General features: G+C 62.4%; 4 protein-coding genes across 5 annotated transcripts in view; 1 reads left to right on the forward strand and 3 right to left on the reverse strand.

The window, feature by feature from the left end:
* The window catches only part of NELFB (negative elongation factor complex member B), an 11434-nt gene extending 1467 nt beyond the window's left edge, over positions 1-9967 (reverse strand). Inside the window, exons 1-12 of one of the 2 annotated variants that reach the window (XM_023725496.1) lie at positions 9930-9967; positions 9738-9806; positions 8343-8506; positions 8078-8177; positions 7244-7474; positions 5845-6030; positions 5257-5369; positions 4649-4751; positions 4208-4303; positions 3712-3854; positions 3424-3530; positions 652-793 (exon numbers count right to left, since the gene is read on the reverse strand). In XM_023725496.1, coding sequence (XP_023581264.1) covers positions 652-793; positions 3424-3530; positions 3712-3854; positions 4208-4303; positions 4649-4751; positions 5257-5369; positions 5845-6030; positions 7244-7474; positions 8078-8128 — 1172 coding nt within the window. In that variant the 5' untranslated portion in view covers positions 8129-8177; positions 8343-8506; positions 9738-9806; positions 9930-9967. Of the gene's footprint in view, positions 1-651; positions 794-3423; positions 3531-3711; positions 3855-4207; positions 4304-4648; positions 4752-5256; positions 5370-5844; positions 6031-7243; positions 7475-8077; positions 8178-8342; positions 8507-8782; positions 9089-9737; positions 9807-9929 lie in introns of those variants that run through there. The other variant, XM_004390665.2, reaches the window with a different exon arrangement.
* A 1409-nt stretch (positions 9968-11376) lies between these two features.
* Positions 11377-13192, reverse strand: STPG3 (sperm-tail PG-rich repeat containing 3). The gene is made up of 6 exons (XM_004390666.1): positions 13086-13192; positions 12711-12868; positions 12457-12591; positions 12193-12281; positions 11705-11843; positions 11377-11510 (listed from the first exon to the last, which is right to left on the reverse strand). Exons 1-6 carry the CDS (start codon positions 13190-13192, stop codon positions 11377-11379), a joined length of 762 nt encoding a protein of 253 aa, XP_004390723.1.
* A 1608-nt stretch (positions 13193-14800) lies between these two features.
* CIMIP2A (ciliary microtubule inner protein 2A) lies at positions 14801-17893 on the forward strand. The gene is made up of 7 exons (XM_004390697.2): positions 14801-14856; positions 15744-15958; positions 16046-16308; positions 16399-16525; positions 16777-16871; positions 17262-17379; positions 17669-17893. Exons 1-7 carry the CDS (start codon positions 14801-14803, stop codon positions 17755-17757), a joined length of 963 nt encoding a protein of 320 aa, XP_004390754.1. The 3' UTR covers positions 17758-17893.
* On the reverse strand, positions 17752-19760 carry TUBB4B (tubulin beta 4B class IVb). The gene is made up of 3 exons (XM_004390671.2): positions 19623-19760; positions 19429-19539; positions 17752-18951 (listed from the first exon to the last, which is right to left on the reverse strand). Exons 2-3 carry the CDS (start codon positions 19487-19489, stop codon positions 17891-17893), a joined length of 1122 nt encoding a protein of 373 aa, XP_004390728.1. The 5' UTR covers positions 19490-19539; positions 19623-19760; the 3' UTR covers positions 17752-17890.
* Between the last annotated feature and the right edge of the window lie 56 nt (positions 19761-19816).

The raw sequence follows: 19816 nt of genomic DNA on the forward strand, positions 1-19816 counted from the left end.
CCTTGACGGGGCCGTGAAAAGGGCCCCGCGCCGCCTCGCACCTTGACGGGGCGTGAGAAGGAACCCCGCGCCGCCCCGCACCATGACGGGGCCGTGAGAAGGAGCCCCGCGCCGCCCCGCACCATGACGGGGCCGTGAGAAGGAGCCCCGCGCCGCCCCGCCACTTGACGGGGCCGTGAGAAGGAGCCCCGCGCCGCCCCGCCCCTTGACGGGGCATGAGAAGGAGCCCCGCGCCGCCCCGCACCATGACGGGGCCGTGAGAAGGAGCCCCGCGCCGCCCCGCACCTTGACGGGGCCGTGAGAAGGAGCCCCGCGCCGCCCCGCCCCTTGACGGGGCGTGAGAAGGAGCCCCGCGCCGCCCCGCACCATGACGGGGCCGTGAGAAGGAGCCCCGCGCCGCCCCGCACCTTGACGGGGCCGTGAGAAGGAGCCCCGCGCCGCCCCGCCCCTTGACGGGGCGTGAGAAGGAGCCCCGCGCCGCCCCGCACCATGACGGGGCCGTGAGAAGGAGCCCCGCGCCGCCCCGCACCTTGACGGGGCCGTGAGAAGGAGCCCCGCGCCACCCCGCACCTTGACGGGGCCGTGAAAAGAGCCCCGCGCCGCCCCGCCCCTTGACGGGGCCGTGAGAAGGAGCCCCGCGCCGCCCCGCACCTTGATGACGCTGTGAGAAGGAAGCCGTCGAACAGGCTGGTGCAGAAGTCCTCCAGTGCGAACTCGTCCGCCAGCAGCGCCAAGTTCCCGGTGAGCAGGTGCAGGAAGATGTCCCCGAATGCCAGGTCCCCGAAGGTCTCCACTGCAAGGACAGACATGTCAGCGCCCCCTCCCTGCCCGGGACCTCCCGGCTCACAGAGAGGTGGAGGAATCAGCGCCGAGGGGTCGGCCCTGTTCTCAGGAGCTCCAGGCACCCGAGGGTGGGGCTCCAGCGGGGCAGAACACTGGGCTGACCGTGAGGGGGCGCACCAGGTGGAGGGTAAGTGGGGCAGCGGGGGTAGGGGGCCACACAGGAGAGGGGCCTGGGACTCCACAGAGTGCAGCCACAGCACAGGGTCAGGGCAGAGGGGTGAGCGGGGTCAGGGGGAGAGGAACAAGGGCTGGTCACACATGGCCTTGCCCAGTGGCCACTAAACTGACCCCAGAAGAAAGAAACCCTAAACAGACCACTAACTAGAAGAGAAACACAGAAAACGTCTACAGCACAGTGCAGAGTGAGTTCCACCACACCAGGACCTGGACTGTTCTAGAGCAACGAGAACAAAGGAGGAAGCCCACCTGACACCGACCAGGACAGAGAGACGGCAAGGTCACGGTCTGCGCACGCAGCCGCCAGAAGGCAGCGCTGCACGCGCGTGGCTGTCACTGTCACAAATGGGAAGCTGCTCAGGGCTCCGACGCTGTGGCCACCCCTCCCCCCGCCCGCGGCCACCCACCGAGGGATGCCAGGATGTGGCCACCCCGCACCCCGCGAACGATGGTCCACATAAGGCCCGCTGCTGAACGGGGGCATCCCAATGTCAGGTCGGCAGAGTGCCCAGCGCGTCGTAGGTCAAGCAGGACAAGCGTGGCCCCCGGGCTCCTTCCAGCCTTCCCTCTAACTGCCGCGTCCAGACGCTCAGGGACAGTGAGCGCACTCACTGCAGAAGGAAGCCACTAGCAAGTCCCAGCCAGGGACAAAAGCCCTGATTTCCTCAACAAAGTGAAACAGAAAACTCTGCCGATCATCAGAGGCCTGAGAGGCAAAGCCCACACGCGCGAGTGGGATGAAGGGCCCCTGTCGGCTCCCGATCTGAGCAAACCACCTGCACAGTTCGCCCAGCTCGAGAAGCATGACCACCACCTGGGAAGTTGGCGTTCGGGAACCGCAGGTCACGCCGCTGAGATGTGACGGCGAGCCCATGGTTTCATTTTTCAAGCATCCTTATTTTGTGGCAATGCCTGTGCTAAATTCTCCGCAGCTGACAGGTTACGCACCCAGGACTCGCTAGGAGGCAGCCACGTGTCGCGGTGGACGATCGGGAGGGACCCGGGGGGTTCATCAATGTCCACAGTAAAAAGTCAAAAAATAAAGCAAAGAGGATGGTGAGCAGGGCCTATGGGAACTCGGCACTTCTTGCTCAGTTTTTCCGTGTCTCTAAAGCTGCTCTGAAAACTAAAGCCGTAAATTCAAACCGCCAGCCTGGGAAGGTGGAAACCGGGGGAGCGTGCTAACGACAGCAGACGAGAACCACCAGAGGACTGTCAGCCCCACGGCCACTCTCAGCACAGGTCGACAGAACACGAGGTCTGCACCCAGCAGCCACCCATCAGGAACAAGTCTGGGGCCTGCCACCCCGGTTTCCAGGCAACCAATGAGATGAGAGGAAGAAACAAAAATACCAAAAGGAGCAGAAAGGAGGCGGCCTCCTGGACTCTCAGAAACCAAATGAATAACGGAACAGCCCTGTGGTCAGTAGGCTACCGGCGCAGATGGCAGCGTCCTCATCCCCGCTGTGCTGCCTGACATGGCCAAAGGGACCTGCAGGTGTGATCAGAAGGACCCTGAGACAGGAGACCCCCCACCCCTGGACCACCCGGGGGCCGCATGTGCTCATAAGGGTCCCTGTAAGGGAGGCGGGAGGGTCATGGGAAGGAGCCGTGAGGACGGAAGAAGTCTGAAGATGGAGGAGGGGGCTGTGACCAAGGAACACAGCGGCCTCTAGAAGGTGGAAAAGGCAAGAAACGGACCCTCTCTGGAGCCCCAGGAGGAGCCTGCCCACAGACACCTGGATTTAGCTCAGTGGGGCTGACGTGGGGCTCTGGCCCCAGGACTGCAGGAGAGCGTGAGTGTGGTTTTAAGCCACTGAGTTGGTGGTGATGTGCTCCTGCTGCAAAGAAAACTCATCCAAAGCTAGGAGGGTTCCGTTAGCTTGCGGCTGGACATACATGAACACCCACAGATCAACAGATAGCTTTCCTCACACCGAAAAGTCGAACACATAGCACATACGACATCACCAAAAACACCAACGGTCTAGAAATACAATCACAAGACACGTGCAAGATCCTACGACGAGACCCCGAGGAACTTGCATCCCCGAGGGCTGAGCCTAGGGCGCCGCAGCCTGTGAGTCCCCCCGCCACCTCGACTGGAAGCATCGCTGGGCGAAAGAGCTGGTCCGCAGACGGGGTGTGCCCAGGGCACGTGGGGAGGGAAAGCTGAAGACCCTCCCTCATGCCGTACTAAAACCCTTGGCGAGGACGAGGAACGGAGACACCAGCAGGCCCGGTAGTTGAGGCCGCGGATGCGGCGGCCGCTCTGGGGCAGGGGTGGTCCTGGCCGGGCCGTGGGGCGCTCACCCAGGCCGCTCCGGGGCAGGGCGGTCCCGGCCGTGGGGCGCTCACCCAGGCCGCTCCGGGGCAGGGCGGTCCCGGCCGTGGGGCGCTCACCCAGGCCGGGCAGCAGGCGCAGCAGTGCGCTCTTGTTCCTCTGCTTGGCGATGTGCAGCACGTAGTAGAGCCCCACCTCGCAGGCCATGCGCTGCTCCTGTAGAAACCTGGGGCGGGGGGCAGGCCGTCAGCACGGGACACTGCAGGAGCCACCCGCTCACAGGCCTGCGACACCTCCACGGGACACCCCTGCAGGACTGGCCAGACACGCTCCTCTGCCACGACCCCAAAGGGGGTGCATCCCACGGGCCTAGACACCCACTGCCGCATTGCCCACCAGGCCCGTACTTGGTAAAGCTTTCTGGCAGCGTGTCTGGGTAGGCGACAGGGGTCTTCTCTTCAGTAGGAAGCTTCTGGTCCACGTTGAAGGTGTGGTCATCCACCACGAAGGACATGAGCGTCGGCAGGAACCTGGTGATGAGCTCCACCTCCTGGGGAGGGGGCGTGAGATGAGCAGGCTGCCCGCTGGCCCTCGCCGAAGCCCCGCCCCCACGCCCCCTCCCACCTTCTGTGCACCTGTATCCCCCAGTGGCCAGCCGCTCGAGAGCCCACCCCAAGTGGGGAGCCTTGTCCAGGGCCGACGCTGCTGTGTATCCACACTCCCAACACCCCATGGGAGCACTGTCCCCAAGGGAAGGGGGGCCTTTGGTATGGAACTCTGGGAGGCTCTCGACCACCTGGGCCTGGCGCTGCCTGGGGAGGAGGGCCAGGGTACAGGGCTGGCCTCAAGCCTCCTACAGAGAAGGCAGGGAAAGAGGAGAGACGGCGCCCCCCAGCGAGTTACCATCTTGGGCTCCTTGAAGACCTGGCTGTCGATCATGTCCCAGGCGCCCTGCCCCAGGGACAGCAGCCTGAGCAGCAGGAGCAGGTCAGGGCTGTCCTGCGTGGGGAGGGACCAGGCTTGGCAGATGCTCCCCAGCTCCGCGCCTGCCTGAGCCCACCCTCCTCCGACCCTAGCGGAACCCAGTGGGGTCCAGCCAGGCTGTCGGTCTCCGTCCCAGGCTCCCCACATGCCCACCCAACACATGGTGAAAGCAGCTCCCCCAGGTGAGGTGTGCACTCACCTGGGCCAGGAGAACCTCCCACAGGGGAGGGGGCACCCTCCCCTGGGCAGGGCAGCGTGGTCCCCACCAGCTGTCCACATACAAGCATCCACCCAGCAGGGCCAGTGTGAGACCCAGCCCAGCGCTACCTGGTGGCCACCTGGTGTCACGGCCGCACTCACCCTGGGCAGCGTCTCCTGGCCCACCAGCTCCTGCAGGTGCCTGATGGTGCTCAGTGAAAGCGTGTTGATGGCGAAGGGGTCGCACAGGATCATGGACAAGTCCCTGGGAGGACAAAGTCCCAGCATGACCTCAGGGAGCCCGGCTGCCCTTCCCCCAGGGGATGGCCTCCCTCCAGACTGAGTAGCCAACCGCATTCTGGATTCTTTCAAAAACAACCTTCAAGGCCCATCACCTGTCTCATCTTAGTCAAAAATCTTTGGAAAAAACAAAGAGCTTGTACATCCATAAAAAGCTGAAAAAACATTAGAGTCACGTTTTGGTTCTGAGAACCTGACCAGATCCCCTCACCCAGAAGTGCCCCCCCAGAGACAACATGACAAAGGAAGAGAAACCAAGACGGGCCTTGTACCTGGCCGCACCAGCAGACGAAGCCACCCCCCTGTAAGCAAGGACACCGGGCCCGAGCCTGCCAACCCCAGGCACAGGAACCACCCACCCTACCAGCCCCAGGGGGCTCTACAAGAGCCCGTCCCAGGCCGTCACACCGCCACACTGGGGGTCCGGGAGTGTGGCGGTGGGCAGCCCCATGCCCTGGCCGGGCCCTCACCCCAGCACTTGCTCTTGCCCCTTCTTCACGCCGTCAAGGAAGCCCTGCAGCTCCCGTGCCCGCTTGCTGTCCACAAACCGCTCCCGGATGCAGGCGTCCAGGCACCAGGTGAACTGCAGGGGGAGCGCGGTCAGCACACAGCCATGCCCCGCAGAGAGGGCCAGACCCTCGGCCAAGGGCCACCAAGAATGGCTACAGGCCGCGGCCCCCCCAGACGGCGCCCCTCACTCAGGCATAACCGACCCCAGGAGGGGTCCTGCCTCGCGCTCAGTGCCACGTCGGGGACGAGGCCCTGCAAGAAACCCCGTTCCTTGAACTCTGGCACCTTGCCAGTGAGCAGCGCTGACGTCTCTAGGAGGGCAGGGATGGCTCAGAGAGACATCTGGGGCAGATGCACCCACTGTAGCAGGAGCAACACGGAGGGGCCGCCGGGGAGGGGGAGCCGGGGAGGGGGAGCCGGGGACGGGGAGCCAGGGCGGCAGCCAGGCCTCAGGCTCGGGCTCGGGCTCAGGTGCAGGTGCCAAGCTGGGGTCCCCAGAGGCGCAGACGCGTGCGGTGGTGAGCCCGAGGTCCCAGCGGGCGGCCTACCTTGTGGCAGGGGTCCACAGTGCAGATGTCGCTGATGTCTAGGTCGTGCAGGGACATGAGCAGCTCGGCCCTCAGCGTGCAGTAGTGCACGTTGCGTGTGCGCAGGAAGAGTGTGCGCAGGAACTGCAGCACCATGTCATACAGCTTCACGTTCTTCCCCACCATCTGCGTCAGCTTCTGCACCACCTGCGCCAGACGGGCCGTCACGCCAGGGCCCGCGCCAGGTCTACAGGACGGCAGAGCGCCGACGCCGCGGACGCTCGGTTACCGGAGAGGGAGGTGGGGCGCCAGGTCTACAGGACGGCACAGCGCCGACGCCGCGGACGCTCGGTTACCAGGGAGGGAGGTGGGGCGCCAGGTCTACAGGACGGCAGAGCGCCGACGCCGCGGACGCTCGGTTACCAGAGAGGGAGGTGGGGAGAAAAAGCTTACCAAGGCTCTAACCCACTAATAAACATAACACGCTGGGATGGGGACAGCGCCCTCCAGCGGGCACTGCCCAATGGGAACGAGCCACTTACGGTGCAAGCATTTGAAACGTGTGGCAACTGAGATGGGCCATGAGTACAAAAGACACGCTTAAGACAAAAAGATGTATCTCGTTATCGGTGTTTATGTGGATTACGTGTTTAACTTATGATATTGTGGACACGCTCAGTTAAATAAAACATATTAAAATGCGTCTCATCTATTTCTTTTAACACAGTTACCAGAAAGTTTTATGTTATTTATGCAACTTGCTTTATCTTTCTACTGAACCTGCCAAAAAAAACCAAACCCACTGCCATCAAGTCAGTTCCAACCCAGAGTGACAACCCAGAGTGACCCTGAAGGACAGAGCAGAACTGCCCCATAGGGTTTCCAAGGAGCTGCCGACCTTTTGGTTAGCAGTGAACGCTTAACCACTGTGCCACCAGGGTTCCTTCTACTGGACAGAGCTGGTCTAAAGTCAGCCAATCGAGAAATCATGATATACAAAGAAATACAGTTACTTCACATTTGAGTTCAGAGGGACGTAAACCTTATTAACAGGTAGAGCCTTAAGACGACTGTTTTCTAAAGCACAAGAAAATGAAAAAAAAATTCACACTGTAAACGGGTTAATTAACGTACTACTTAGAGATGTGACGTTAAGAACCAAAAAGAAGTTGCCTTTTAAAGATGGCAAATGGGGGGGCTGCCACTCTTCATTAAGGCGCTTCCGCAGATCTGAACCTCGCCCACCCCGGTTAACCTTGCTCAGGTGCTTTGTCAAAAAGCGAAACGCCTGCAAACGTGAAACGCAACAGGCGAAAACATGGCATCAAGAGAGACAACGGGCGGAGCCCCCCTCACCAGCGGCAGCCCGCCTTCAAGAATAAGAACCCCTGCGCCCTGCACCCCCACTGCCCAGCCTCACCTGACCCTGGCGTCTCGTCTTCGGTGAGGGGCTGAAGAAGTTGTGCAGGACGGACAGCTCGGTGCTGAAGAGCGCAGCCTCCTTCTCCAGGATGTACTGCTTCAGCAGCGGGGAGACCTCGTCCCCAAAGAGTGCCTGGTTGTCCTGCCAGATCTGCCGCTTCACCTCCACAGCGCAGGCTCGGTACAGCTCTTTGTCGGCCATCACTAGCTTCAGCTTCTTCTCAGGAACCTGCGGGAGGGCCACTGTCAGCCGTGCCTGTGCCCCGGGGTCTGTCTCCACACAAGTCAAGAGGCCACGGACCCTACAGCAGACACCTCTACCAGCCCAGCTCCCTCCAGGGGAAGTCGGCACCTGTGACTGGTCCCCAGGTGGCTCCGAGGTCAAGGCAGGTGCCAAACTAAACCAAACCTGTTGCTGTCAAGTAGATTCTGACTCATGGTGACCCCATGTGTGCCAGAATAGAACTGCTCCATAAGGTTTTCTTGGCTGTAATCTTTATGGAAACAGATTGCCAGGACTTTCTTCTGCAGTGCTGGAGGGTGGGTTCAAACCGCCAACCTTTCAGTTAGCAGCTGAGCACAAACCGCTTGTGCTACCCAGTCTCCTGAGACAGTTTCAGCCATGCTGAATATGAAGGTGCCCTCCACCTCAACTCAAATGCCCAGGCTGCATCTCGGTGAGGCTCTCCAGGTGGAGCAAGCACAGAATGCACCCGGAGCAGCACCCGCCTGGGGCAGGCAGCTTGTCAGACCTCCCTGGAACGAAGCTGACTACTGGGCCAAGCGCACATTCTGAATTTGCGCTGCACTGTGTGGCACTGCTGGCTCTTACCTTGGGCAAGTGTTTCATGACACACATCACCACAGGCTGCAGGGATGGCATTTTCACCAGAGAGAAGCTCTTCTCCAGCAGGTCTTCCAGCTTCTTGTACCTGGAAAGACTTGCACGGTTGACCAAGTCAGAAGAGGCTGCCTGCCTGTCCCCAGACTCATGGCGACTAACACAGCACCAGGCCAGCCTAACAAGCCAAGGGGCGTTCCAAGGTTGAGAAGCAACTGCACAGTCGCCTGCCCACAGGTCTGCGGTGGAGACCCACCTTTCCTCAGCCTTCCCCTCTGAGGCGATGGCGGACACTCTCTCCAGCAGCTTGTCCCGCAGCTCGTCGAACACCGACTGGTGGAACTCCAGCCGAGGCGTCCCATGCAGGTCCAGGAAGGGCAGGGCAGACTGCAAAGACGGCAGGAGCACGCCATTCTCGGTCTGAGGGGAAGAGAGGGGTCGATTTCAGCTGCAGCCAAGTCTGAGCACACGGGAGGCACGTTTAAGGGTGTTCCCAGCAGCTGTAACAGCTGGAAGCCACGCAAACGTCCATCAATTAGACACTAGTGCAGACCAATCTGGTACATCCTAATACGGCTAACGGAGGAAAGAGATGAAAATTTCAACTTCCCCAGCAGGTCAGCTCACCCGCCAGACTCGCCCGGACGCCCGGCCTTCACACCGAGCCCCCAACCCACCGCCGGCGGCCCCGCCCACCTGGAACTGCTCAATGGCCTTGAGCGGCTCGGTGCAGTTGGTCAGCGTCTCCTTCAAGTCCTCGCCGTTGGCCACGCCCAGGTCCTGCAGCCCCGCGAACATGGCCGAGGCCCCGGCCCCCGTGCGGCTCTGCGCCCCATCCCCGGCCCGTTCCCCCAGCGCCGCCGCGGACGCCGCAGGCCCTGCAGACGCCCGCTCCCCCGAGCCTCGGGGCCCGCCCGCGCTCCGCTCCCCTGCGCCCTCCAGCTCGGCCGGCTCCGGTCGCACCACGGCTCCGCACGGGATCCTGCAGCCACCCGCTTGCGCCCCGCAGAGCCTCGGTCCGCCCGCCGGCCGGCCCCCGGGAAACACAGCCGCCACCGCCGCGCAGAGGTTCCTGGGAGCGGCACCCGCACTTCGCGCGAAGATGAGCGACGGCGGAGAAGAGGCGGGCGCCGGGATGACGCATGGGTCCCGTCGACTTGGCCCCGCCCCACCTTGTTCAAGTCCCGCCCCCGAAGGCTAGACCGCGCCCCCACGGCCCCGCCGGGTCACTCCTCTCGCAGGCTCTTCCCTACCGACTCTCCGGGCCCGCCCCCGTCGGCGCGACCCCGCCCCCGCCTTCACGGCCCCGCCCCCACGGCCCCGCAGGGCCCCGCCCCCGCAGGCGCGGCCACCCCCCCCACCCCCCCGAACCCCCCCCCCAACCCCAGCGCCCAGCCGCCGCTCTCCGCATCTGTTGCTAAAAAGCTTCTCGCTCCCCTGTCTCCCCGCCCCGCGGCGCTCGCGGCCTCCGGCCTGGTCCCGCCTGTCCCAGCAGGGACCGAAGAACCCCTCCCCCAAGAAGCGCCGTGGCGGGCGGGGGGAGGGGAGGGCCGAAGGTGCCGGGATGAAGGACTTCCGCGTCCTCCTTTGTCTTTCAGAACGGACCGTTTTAGCCAAGTATATTTATTTTTATCATCGCAAAGAAACCTACCGCTGACCTCACAGCAGGCTTTGACGTGGAGGAAGTGGAGTCCTGCCGCCTGGAAGCTCTCACTTTCACCTGCAGGGGCACGGGTCGGGGGCGCTCACACTCCCGCTAAGACGGGGACGTGCCCACGCCACGGGGGGAGTAGGGGGCAGCAGAGGCCTCGGCACATAGTGGGCGCCGCGAGTCGGGGCCGACCTTGGCGTCGCGGTGAGGTCTAACGCCCGCTAACCTCAGCGTGGCGCACTCCTGGCTGATTCCCAGCGACCTGCGAACGCAGGTCCCGGCCCCTCGGGGCCCCTTGCGGCCCTGGTCGTTGCTCAGCGTGCGAACTCCTCACCACACCGCGCGGCCCTTCCACTCTTCGTCTAGCCCGCACGCCACCCTGCAGACATCCGCCCTTCCTCTTTTCACCGGGCTTTCCGTCTGAGGTTTCCTATACTAGAAATTCCCTTCCTGCAAACTCTTGCTCATTCGTGAAAGCCGGTTCTTCTGTCATCTCCTCTGGGAAGCCCTCCCTCCACAGCCCAGCTAGAGGGGATTGCTCCATCCTTGATGCTGTTCCACTTCTGGTTTGGGGCCCCAGGGGGCACTTGGGGTGCACCTGTGAGCAGGACTTCTGTCCCCCACCCACTGGCTGAACCACTGCTGTGCTTCCTGGGGTACTGGGAAAACTGGTCCCACCCAGAGATGAACACAGGTGCCTGGCGCTCAGGCTCCCTAGGCCGTGGCCTCCTCCCTGCAAAGTGGGTGATGGCGGCTGATGCCATGGGAGCAGCTGTTAACAGGCAGTTTCGTAGGGGTCAAGCTCCCACAGAGGGGACTGTGTGGCTCTGGGGAAGGGACTGGGTCCGGGGCTGGGGGCAGGCACAGGGGGACTCCTGGAGGGATTGCAGCCAGCCACAGAAGCATTGTCAGCTGCAGGTGAGTGGCCAGGGTGGTGGTCTTGGGGACTGACCCCGGGAAGGAGGGCAGGCCAGTGGCTCATGAGGACCAGGCTCTGCTATGGGCCTAGAGCTGAGGGGAGGTGGCAGGCCCTAACAAGGTGCACACACATGTGCCTCCTGCCCGCCAGCCCAGCCAGCCTGAATTGATTGGCCTCGGCTTGGCCTGCAAGGTGCTGGCCCAGAGTTCTCAGGGAACAGGTGACCCATTGGGTTGGGCCTCTGGGCCTGGGGCAGCAGGGCGGACCCAGAAGAACTGGGCCCCTGGGCCCGCCACAACAGCTGGATGGCTGGCCTCGCTTCAGCCCCAGCACTTGGGTCCTTGCTCAGCAAGTAGCCTGGCCCCCGGGGTTGACTGGTGGCCAGACCAGTCCCTGGGTGCCACCCCATGGGACAGTCAAGGGGCAAGCCCTGGCCCAGGGCACCATCCATGACAATGAGGCAGCGCATGGAGGAGTGGACAGCGGGCACACAACAGACGCCAGAGGAAGCGACAGCATCTCTGTGTAACAGGGGGTGGGCCGGGGGGGGCTGTGGGCTGTGGGCTGTAATCTCTCGTCCATGGCCTCAGAAGGGTGGTCTGGGCTTCCCAGAGGGTCAGAAGGCCAGACTAGAAGGCTGAGTTCCAGAGGGCGGCCTGAGAAGGCCCCAGGGGAAGCCAGGGTGCCACTTGATGGCCAGGCCAGCTCTGACTTGTGGCTCTAGAGCGTGCTGAAGGGGCCCGTGTCATGGCGCTTGGGTCTCCGCATGCCTTGGATGACCACTCCAGGCGTCGAGGGAAAGCGCGAGTTGTAGCAGTCCTCCACATAGTAGGTGGCTGGGCCAGGGGTGCTCGCTGTAGAGAGAGGAGGTGGGGAGCCCCACCCTGGCTCCAGCCCCCGGCCCCTGGGCCTTGTCCCTAGCCCCTGCCCCCCACCCATCCCACTCTGGACCAGCTCCCGGCCCCGCCTCCGGGACCCCAGCCCTGTCCCCGGCTCTGCCCCCCACAGCTCCTGCCCCTCCCCAGCCCTGGCTTCCGGGCCTCCTTACAGGTGCTGACCCAAGAGACGAAGGCAGGTGAGCGGCTCATAGAAAAGGTGGGCGACCGCGGGCTCCGCAGGACAGACCCAGGCAGGATGTTGTAGGTGTTGGGGCTGGGCCGCTTCTCGCCCTGGGGGTGCAAAGAAGCCTGTAGAGGGGCCTGGGCCCAAGGGCTTGGTCCCCAGGCCCTGGATGCACAGGCATGGCCCTCAGGGGTCTTGGAGGTTGGGCAGCGGGTGCTGAGTCTGAAGGCAGGCCCAATGGGGGGCTGGTAGTCAGGGGGTGATGGCCACTATGGGAAGGCCAGACACTGCTAAGGCCCCTTCCCGGGACCCCCTCCCCGGGACCTCCTCCCCGGGCATCCTCCCCGGGGCCCCCTCCCCGCCCGCCCTCCCCGATCTGCTTGGGTATCCCCCCTGGACCTCTCTGCCCATCCTCCTATGAGGTATGTTCCCCACCTGTCCCCCATGGGCCCCTTGCCCAGAAGGTACGCTCACCTTTTGCTCTCGGTTGAAGTCAGCTTTCTGCATGAAGGGGTTTTCACTCTGGAGCCATGTGGTCTGCCAAGCCCTGCGGCTGCCGCCCTCTGCACAGGGAGGCAGGGTGGTTGGTGGGAAGGTGGAGCTGGGGTGGACAGTGGGCAGGGTGGGACAGGCAGGGGGGACAGAGGCAGTGTGTGAGGCCAGGCCCCACTCCCAGGCGAGGGGACCCAGGGAGTGGCGTGGGGCGGGCACGAGGGATGGGGTCCCAGGGACACATACCGCGGGCAGGGGGCTTGCGGCCCATGGTGTAGTGGGGATGGGGGGAGGACTCGCGTACAGACGCGTCTGGCACCGGATACTTGGTGGGGCCAGGGACCTCCAGGTCGGTCAGGATAGGGGGGCGCTGCTCCAGCACTGGCCACAGGAAGCAAACTCTGGGCCAGGGTCCTCCCAGCAGGCCCCTCACCCTCCCCACTCCCCGGGAACAGACTGGGGCGCCTCTGACAGACGGGGGGGCCAGGACCCTCACTTACACATCTCCCTCAGGGTGCAGGTACAAATGGGCAGGAGGTCCTGGGGGGTGCCCATGTGCAATCTAAGGCCTGCTGGGAGATCCTGGGCCCCCGGGGGCCATGCCTTGTCCCAGGCCATCCCAGACTCCTGGCCCACCAACAGCACAAAAGCCTTGGGCCTGCAAGGGAGACGGGCAGCCACCGTCCAGCCCTGCCTGCCAGCCACCCGCATCCCAGGCCGCCCCCATCCTAGGCTGCCACCCCATCACAGGCCGCCCCTATCCCAGGCCGCCCCCGTCCTAGGCTGCCATCCCAGCCCAGGCTGCCATCCCAGCCCAGGCCGCCATCCCATCCCAGGCCGCCATCCCGGCCCACCCGTCCGCCATTGGGAGTTACTGGCTGGGTGCTGGCGCCTTCTGCCCCAGCGGGCCATGGGTCCAGTGTTTGCCTCCATTGATGTAAAAGTTTGCCAAGAATTTCACGGTCTTCTGGTCAAAATTCATGGCTGGCTCTCTGGCTCCCTGCCCCTTGGTGCAGCTGCAGGGCTCTGTGACCTCACTGCCGGGTCGCAGGGCTCCTCTGTTGCCAGGGCCTTCCTGGGGAAGGAGCATTGTCCAGCCCTGGAAGGGCCACCAGGCTCTCAGCTGAGCCCTGGGGAGAGGGCAGCCAGTGAGCCTTGCCCCCGACCTGCCCAGCTGTGCCCTCCCCGACCTGCCGGCTGGGCTCCCCTGGGCGTGACTGTGTCCCTCCCATCCAGCCCAGGCCTGCTGGCACCTGGAGGCCCTCTAGACTGGTGGACAGATGGATGGAGACATGTTTGAGGAGACACAAGTTTACCTGGGGCAAGGGGTCCCCAGACTGCTGCGGGCCCTCCGTGGGTCGGGGCGTCTTTGAGAATGTAGTGACAGTGGCTGCAAACGTGGCTGTGCTGTGTCCTTTGTTGACAAAGCCCCCGTCACTGGATGCCGAGGCTGGCTCCAATCGCTCTCAGTAACGTTGCTGTGGTGAGTGGCACTGACGTCTGTCTTTAGCTCAATATCCAACTACTCTCTTAGGACCAAGTCCTCAGAGTGGATGGAATGGGCCAAAGTGTGTAAATTACTTGGTCTGTTCTGCCAAACTGCTTTCCGGAAAGCGTCTACCAAATTACAGGTTACTCTCACGGTGATCCTGCCAGCCACGAGCCAGCATTAGAAACCGCTGTTATCAGCACCGAATCAGCATCCATTTGATGACTAAGGGTCAGTCTTGTGTCTATTTTTTTCTTAAAATATTTATGCACTCTTTTAGCAAGGTATAACTTTTCATATTTTTCGTTTTGTAAAAGCTTTTCATATTGATATTGTATCTTTCACACTTTTTCTCCAAGTTTGTGGTTTGCTGTTTGGTATTGTTTATGATAGCTTTCGACGTGTCCTGGAACCTACTCATTTTTTCTTTTGTGATTCCTTCTTTGTATGGTTAGAAAGTCCTTCCTGTACAAAATACTGGAGTCCCTGGGTAGTGCGAACATTAAGCACTTGGCGCCAACCTTCTGGAGGTTCGAATCCACCCAGAGGTGCCTCGGAAGACAGGCCTGGTGATCTGCTTCTGAAAGGTCACAGCCCTGAAAACTCTGTGGAGCGGTTCTCTGCACACACGGGGTCACTGTGAGTCAGATTCTACTAGACAGCAGCTGGTCGATACAAAAGCCAGGATGTGTTGAGGGTGGAAGCTTGGAAACCCTAGACCTGAATGAGGCTTTCTACCGTAGCCCTTCGGCTGCGACAGACAGCTGGGGGAGGGGACAGCTAGAGCCCATCCACCCCTTCCCCACGGACCTACTTGTTCTATGACCGTAGTCCCTGTTTCTGAGCTCTGAGGCTCAGTGAGATGGGAGCTCCCTCCCAGGCCCACCCACCCTGAGCCCAGGTGCTCTGCTTTGCTCGGGCCTCGGTGTCCCATGGGCAGAAGGGAGCACTCCCAGGGTGACCATGTGGCCTGGCCCAGGTGGTGCCCAACAATGCTGGGCCTCTTCACAATGGTTGCCCAGCAACAGGGACTCCTCCCAGGGGAGGGGACCAGACACAGGAGAAAGGGGCTGGAGCTGGGAAGGGCGGCGTAGAGGCAAAATGACGGAGACCCAGAAACACAACCTCTTCACACCGGAACCTCACTATATCCCTGGGTAAGCGCCAGCATGCCGGCGGGAGGCTGTGGCCAGCTGCCGGGGGCTCCAGAGCTGGGAGAGGTGGGAGGCCTGGGACAGAGAGCCCTCCGGAGAGGGGGCCTCCGGGGGCCCAGGCCTCCCCTGCCCTTGGCCCCGGCCACAGGCTTCATGCCGGGGAACACTGTGTGTGTAAAGAGCAGGAAACGGGCAACCAGCAGCCAGCCGGGTGCTGGACACACACTCCTTGCCATGCCCCGTTTTTTTCAAAGATGAGGTCAGCACCCGGAATACACGGTGTAGGCGGATCGGTGCAAACGCCAGCCACTCACTGGGTGTCTCCCCGCGTGTGAAAACTAAGACAGCCCTTCCCAGTAGTGTGTGCACGTGTGTGCTTGCGTGCACCGAAATACACACACAGATACCCGTGAAAAAGGAAGAAGGCCGGGAAGGAACCAGACCTAACTTTTTTTAGGTTTTGAAATTCATTTGCCTAGAAGTCTGAAAAGTAGTCCATGATTGTTTTTAACCATTGTTTATCACTGTTTCACAGCCGCAACCAGAAACTCTGTCCCCATTAAGCTATAGCTGCCCACTCCTTCCTCCCCGGCCCCTGCTCATCATGAACCTACCTCCTGGCTGTATGCATTTGCCTGTTTTTGTCTATTGTAGATATTGTTGGGAGGGAAGAGGAGAGGCTGGAGGAGGGCTGGGTACAGGGAGCATGGGTACCCACGGGTGGTGGTGGGCCACCGTGTAAGGTGGATGCCACTGCACTCCTCGTCTTACAGGTGAGGGGAGGTCAGGTAACTTGCTGCAGGTCGAGCAGCCGAAAGTGGTGGGCAGGCTGGATCTGTGCCCCCGCCCCACACCCACAGCCCTGCCTCCTCCTCTTCTTCCCTCCGCAGCTATGCCGGCTTCTACCCACAGCTCCGATACCAAGTGGGGAACACCTATGGGCGCACCACGGCCCAGCTGCTCACGGACCCCAGTGTGCAGAAGAGCCCCTGCTCCGTGCTGTCCCCCATGTCCAGGCCCAAGTTCATTGAGGACTTCAGCAAGCCCAAGCCGCCCTTGGTTCCCTGCCGAGACCTGACCCAGCCCTATATCCCACACTACACCGGTGAGCACCGCCCGTAGCCCGTCACCCGCAGCCCGTCGCCCGCCCACGCGGCCCGCCCGCTTTGCTCACCTGCTGCTGCCTGTGCAGGTCTCAAGCCCTACAAGAACCTGGAGATCGTCGGCCAGTTTCCACCCCAGGAGGCGGATGCCCAGGGGCTGCTGGGGGCAGAGAACGTGTCGAGGCAGGTGCCACTGCCTGCAGGCTTCATGCCTTACCCTCCCTACCCACTGTGCCCGCCGGGCAGAAAGGGGGACTCCAGGGACTTGGGACACCCAGGTCTGAGGCTGGCGTTCGGAGAGGAGGGCTGGAGGAGCCCCCAGCCTGTCCATGAGGCCCCGGAGCGGTACCAGGTAACCGGGAGACTTGGCGGGGGGGACTGAGCCTCACCCCCGACCCAGACCCAGGTAGGGTCTCAGGTCACTTGGTCCTCCCCTCCCCAGCTGTACCACTGCCGGAGGAATGAATACCCGCCCCTGCCCCACCAGTCAGAGACACTGGATGTGGGCAGGTATGAGAGGCTGCCTCAGCTGGACCACCCCAACCTGATCCAACGCAAGGCTATCTCAGGTGGGTGCCGCGTGGGAGTGGGGTGGGGCGTTCTCTTGGGGGCCCAGGGGAGGATGAGGGCGGCGAGGAAGGCTGTCATCTCCCTGCCTCAGGCCTCCTGCCTGTTCCAATTCTGGTCCCAGGGAGCAGTCGCCAGCGTTTAGGGAAGAAAAAGAACCACAGCCAGCTTCCTGGACTCATGCAGGGATGGGTCTGCACCCAGGAAGGCGAAGGGTACCTGGGGGTAGACCCTGCATCTTCCCTCCCTGCAGGCTACGCTGGCTTCGTGCCCCGGTTCGCCTGGGTGATGGGGATCAATTACCGCGATGGGGTCACACAGGCTATGGATGAGTTTGACAAGAGCCAGGTATAGCTGGTGTCCCAGCTCAGCCGTGCAGTGCAGCCCCCACATCACAAGCTCCTGAGTGGCAGGGGCCGGGAGGGCTCGGCCACCTTCCCCTGCTTCCTAGGAGAGGCCTGGGGAGGGGGCCCCACCCAGCCTAGGGCCGGCCTGTCACGGAGGCCGCCTTGCCCTTCCTGTTCCCCAGTACGGCCCCCCACCCTGCTCCTTGCCCTTGGGACAAGGTCTGGCTCCCTGCTATAGTAACGTGCTTGTGTTGGGGTAGACAGTAGAGCCCCTGGGCCGTTCAGCATTCCCTGAGAGGGCAGCCTTCTGGGGCAGGCCAGCCCCCCACCCCCATGACTCGTGGGGCTGAGGCTGGGGCGGCAGCGCATCAGCTCCTGCCTCTATCCCCAGTTCTTGTTCAGGAACCCCATCTGTGCCCTGGGCGAGAGGCTGCCCAGAACACACTGGCCCAGCAACAGCATCTACAACAGCCGAGGCCTGATCCCCTTCTACATGGGATTTATACCATGTGAGTACACAGGGGTTGGCGTGTCAGGACACAAGACGTTTGCCACAGGCTCTCAGGCGGCTGCACCTGGGGAGGGGGTGGTTGACTGGGCCCACCCACCACCGCCCCCTACCCCAGCACGGACCAGGATTGCAGACCCCTCACGCTGGAGTCTTTGGGACCAAGGTCTTTCTCACACCGGGGCTGGGCTCTCCTTGAGGAAGCAAGCTTCTCCACCAGCCAGGGAACCCCCCCCCAAGGGAGCCCGGCCAGGTGACCAGGGCTTAGCTGCACCTGTCCCCCCACCCAGCCGCTCAAGACAACTACGCGCTGACATTTGGCAACAGCACTCGGAAGGCCTATCAGAAGGAAATGGAGAGGCGGAGGTCCACGCTATGAAAATGCTTTAATGGACGTGTCTGTACAGCATGTGACGCAAGACAGAAGAACAGCAAGTGAGACAGTGAGACACGGATATCCAAACAGGTGGAGTGAATAAAGAGTTCACCCGCTTCCCCGCTAGCAGATGGCCCTAGGCCACCTCCTCCTCCGCCTCCTCCTCAAACTCGCCCTCCTCCTCGGCCGTGGCGTCCTGGTACTGCTGGTACTCGGACACCAGGTCGTTCATGTTGCTCTCGGCCTCGGTGAACTCCATCTCGTCCATGCCCTCGCCCGTGTACCAATGCAGGAAGGCCTTGCGCCGGAACATGGCCGTGAACTGCTCCGAGATGCGCTTGAACAGCTCCTGGATGGCCGTGCTGTTGCCGATGAAGGTGGCGGACATTTTTAGCCCCCGGGGTGGGATGTCACAGACAGCAGTTTTCACGTTGTTGGGGATCCACTCGACAAAATAGCTGCTGTTCTTGTTCTGCACGTTGAGCATCTGCTCGTCCACCTCCTTCATGGACATGCGGCCCCTGAACACAGCTGCCACCGTCAGGTAGCGGCCGTGGCGGGGGTCACAGGCGGCCATCATGTTCTTGGCATCAAACATCTGCTGGGTGAGCTCGGGCACGGTCAGGGCCCGGTACTGCTGGCTGCCTCGGCTGGTCAGCGGGGCAAAGCCAGGCATGAAGAAATGTAGGCGGGGAAAGGGCACCATGTTCACAGCCAGCTTCCGCAGGTCAGCATTGAGCTGGCCTGGGAAGCGCAGGCAGGTGGTGACCCCACTCATGGTAGCCGACACCAGGTGGTTCAGGTCACCATAGGTGGGCGTGGTCAGCTTTAGGGTTCTGAAGCAGATGTCGTAGAGGGCTTCGTTATCAATGCAGTAGGTCTCATCTGTGTTCTCTACGAGCTGGTGGACTGAGAGAGTGGCATTGTAGGGCTCCACCACCGTGTCTGAGACCTTGGGCGAGGGCACCACACTGAATGTGTTCATGATCCTGTCAGGGTACTCCTCTCGGATCTTGCTGATGAGGAGGGTGCCCATCCCAGACCCAGTCCCCCCACCCAGGGAGTGGGTCAGCTGGAAGCCCTGTAGGCAGTCACAACTCTCAGCCTCCTTCCTCACGACATCCAGCACCGAGTCGACCAGCTCCGCGCCTTCTGTGTAGTGCCCTTTGGCCCAGTTGTTCCCAGCACCGCTCTGACCTGCAAGAGAAAACAGCCGCTGGTCACTCTGGGCCAAACATGCAGCCACCAGCGGTCACCTCCACCCACGACAGAACAGCCAGATGACGTGGCGTGAGGTGGCACAGAGTTCACCCTGTGGGCAGAGCAGACAGGCCCCCAAACCCGTAAGACCAAACGCTGCCCGGTTAAAAATTAAATTAAGAACCAAAGTTGACACAGCTTAACAATAAACCAGCCCCTCCCATGGGCAGCCCTGCCAATTCCCAAGGACAAGCTTCCTCCAGGGAGATGACATCTGCCAGCTCCTTCCCCGCAGACAGCTGGGCCTTTCTCCTAAAGCCGATTTATGAGAGGAGATTGAGTGACTCCAGGGGGAGAGTGTCCAGAGGCCTGCTTCTGCTCTGGAGAGGGGATTCTGGCAGTGAGGACCTTGGGGCTGCCCGTGAACGGCTGTCCTGGCTCACCGGCCACCCACACAGACCCCACCCTCCTCACCGAAGACGAAGTTGTCCGGGCGGAAGATCTGCCCGAAGGGCCCCGAGCGAACAGAGTCCATGGTGCCCGGCTCCAGGTCCACCAGCACGGCTCGGGGCACGTACTTGCCACCTGGGGGCGGCAAGAAAGGTGTCAGCGTGGGAGACAGCAAGCGGATGGGGCGCGGGCGGGAGGGGGCCGGGCGGGGGCCTCACCGGTGGCCTCGTTGTAATACACGTTGATCCGCTCCAGCTGCAGGTCGCTGTCGCCATGATAGGTGCCGGTGGGGTCGATGCCATGCTCGTCGCTGATCACCTCCCAGAACTGCAAGAGACGCGGCGGGCGGGCCCCGGCGCGGGGCTGAGTCACGCCAGGCCGGTGCGCAGGGAGGCGGCCCTGCCCCGGACGG

Source organism: Trichechus manatus, unplaced genomic scaffold (assembly GCF_000243295.1).
Source record: "Trichechus manatus latirostris isolate Lorelei unplaced genomic scaffold, TriManLat1.0 scaffold00317, whole genome shotgun sequence".
Classification (NCBI taxonomy): Eukaryota; Metazoa; Chordata; class Mammalia; order Sirenia; family Trichechidae; genus Trichechus; species Trichechus manatus.

Coding starts and splice junctions, on each gene's coding strand:
- TUBB4B (XM_004390671.2), bottom strand. CDS start 19,489: ATGGACTCTGTTCGCTCGGGGCCCTTCGGGCAGATCTTCCGCCCGGAC. Junction 18,952..19,428: donor CCCGGACAACTTCGTCTTCG/GTGAGGAGGGTG, acceptor TTTCTCTTGCAG/GTCAGAGCGGTGCTGGGAAC.
- STPG3 (XM_004390666.1), bottom strand. CDS start 13,192: ATGAATTTTGACCAGAAGACCGTGAAATTCTTGGCAAACTTTTACATC. Junction 12,592..12,710: donor CTGCACCCTGAGGGAGATGT/GTAAGTGAGGGT, acceptor TCCTGTGGCCAG/TGCTGGAGCAGCGCCCCCCT. Junction 12,282..12,456: donor CCGCAAGCCCCCTGCCCGCG/GTATGTGTCCCT, acceptor CTCCCTGTGCAG/AGGGCGGCAGCCGCAGGGCT.
- CIMIP2A (XM_004390697.2), top strand. CDS start 14,801: ATGACGGAGACCCAGAAACACAACCTCTTCACACCGGAACCTCACTAT. Junction 15,959..16,045: donor CTATATCCCACACTACACCG/GTGAGCACCGCC, acceptor CTGCCTGTGCAG/GTCTCAAGCCCTACAAGAAC. Junction 16,526..16,776: donor CCAACGCAAGGCTATCTCAG/GTGGGTGCCGCG, acceptor CCCTCCCTGCAG/GCTACGCTGGCTTCGTGCCC.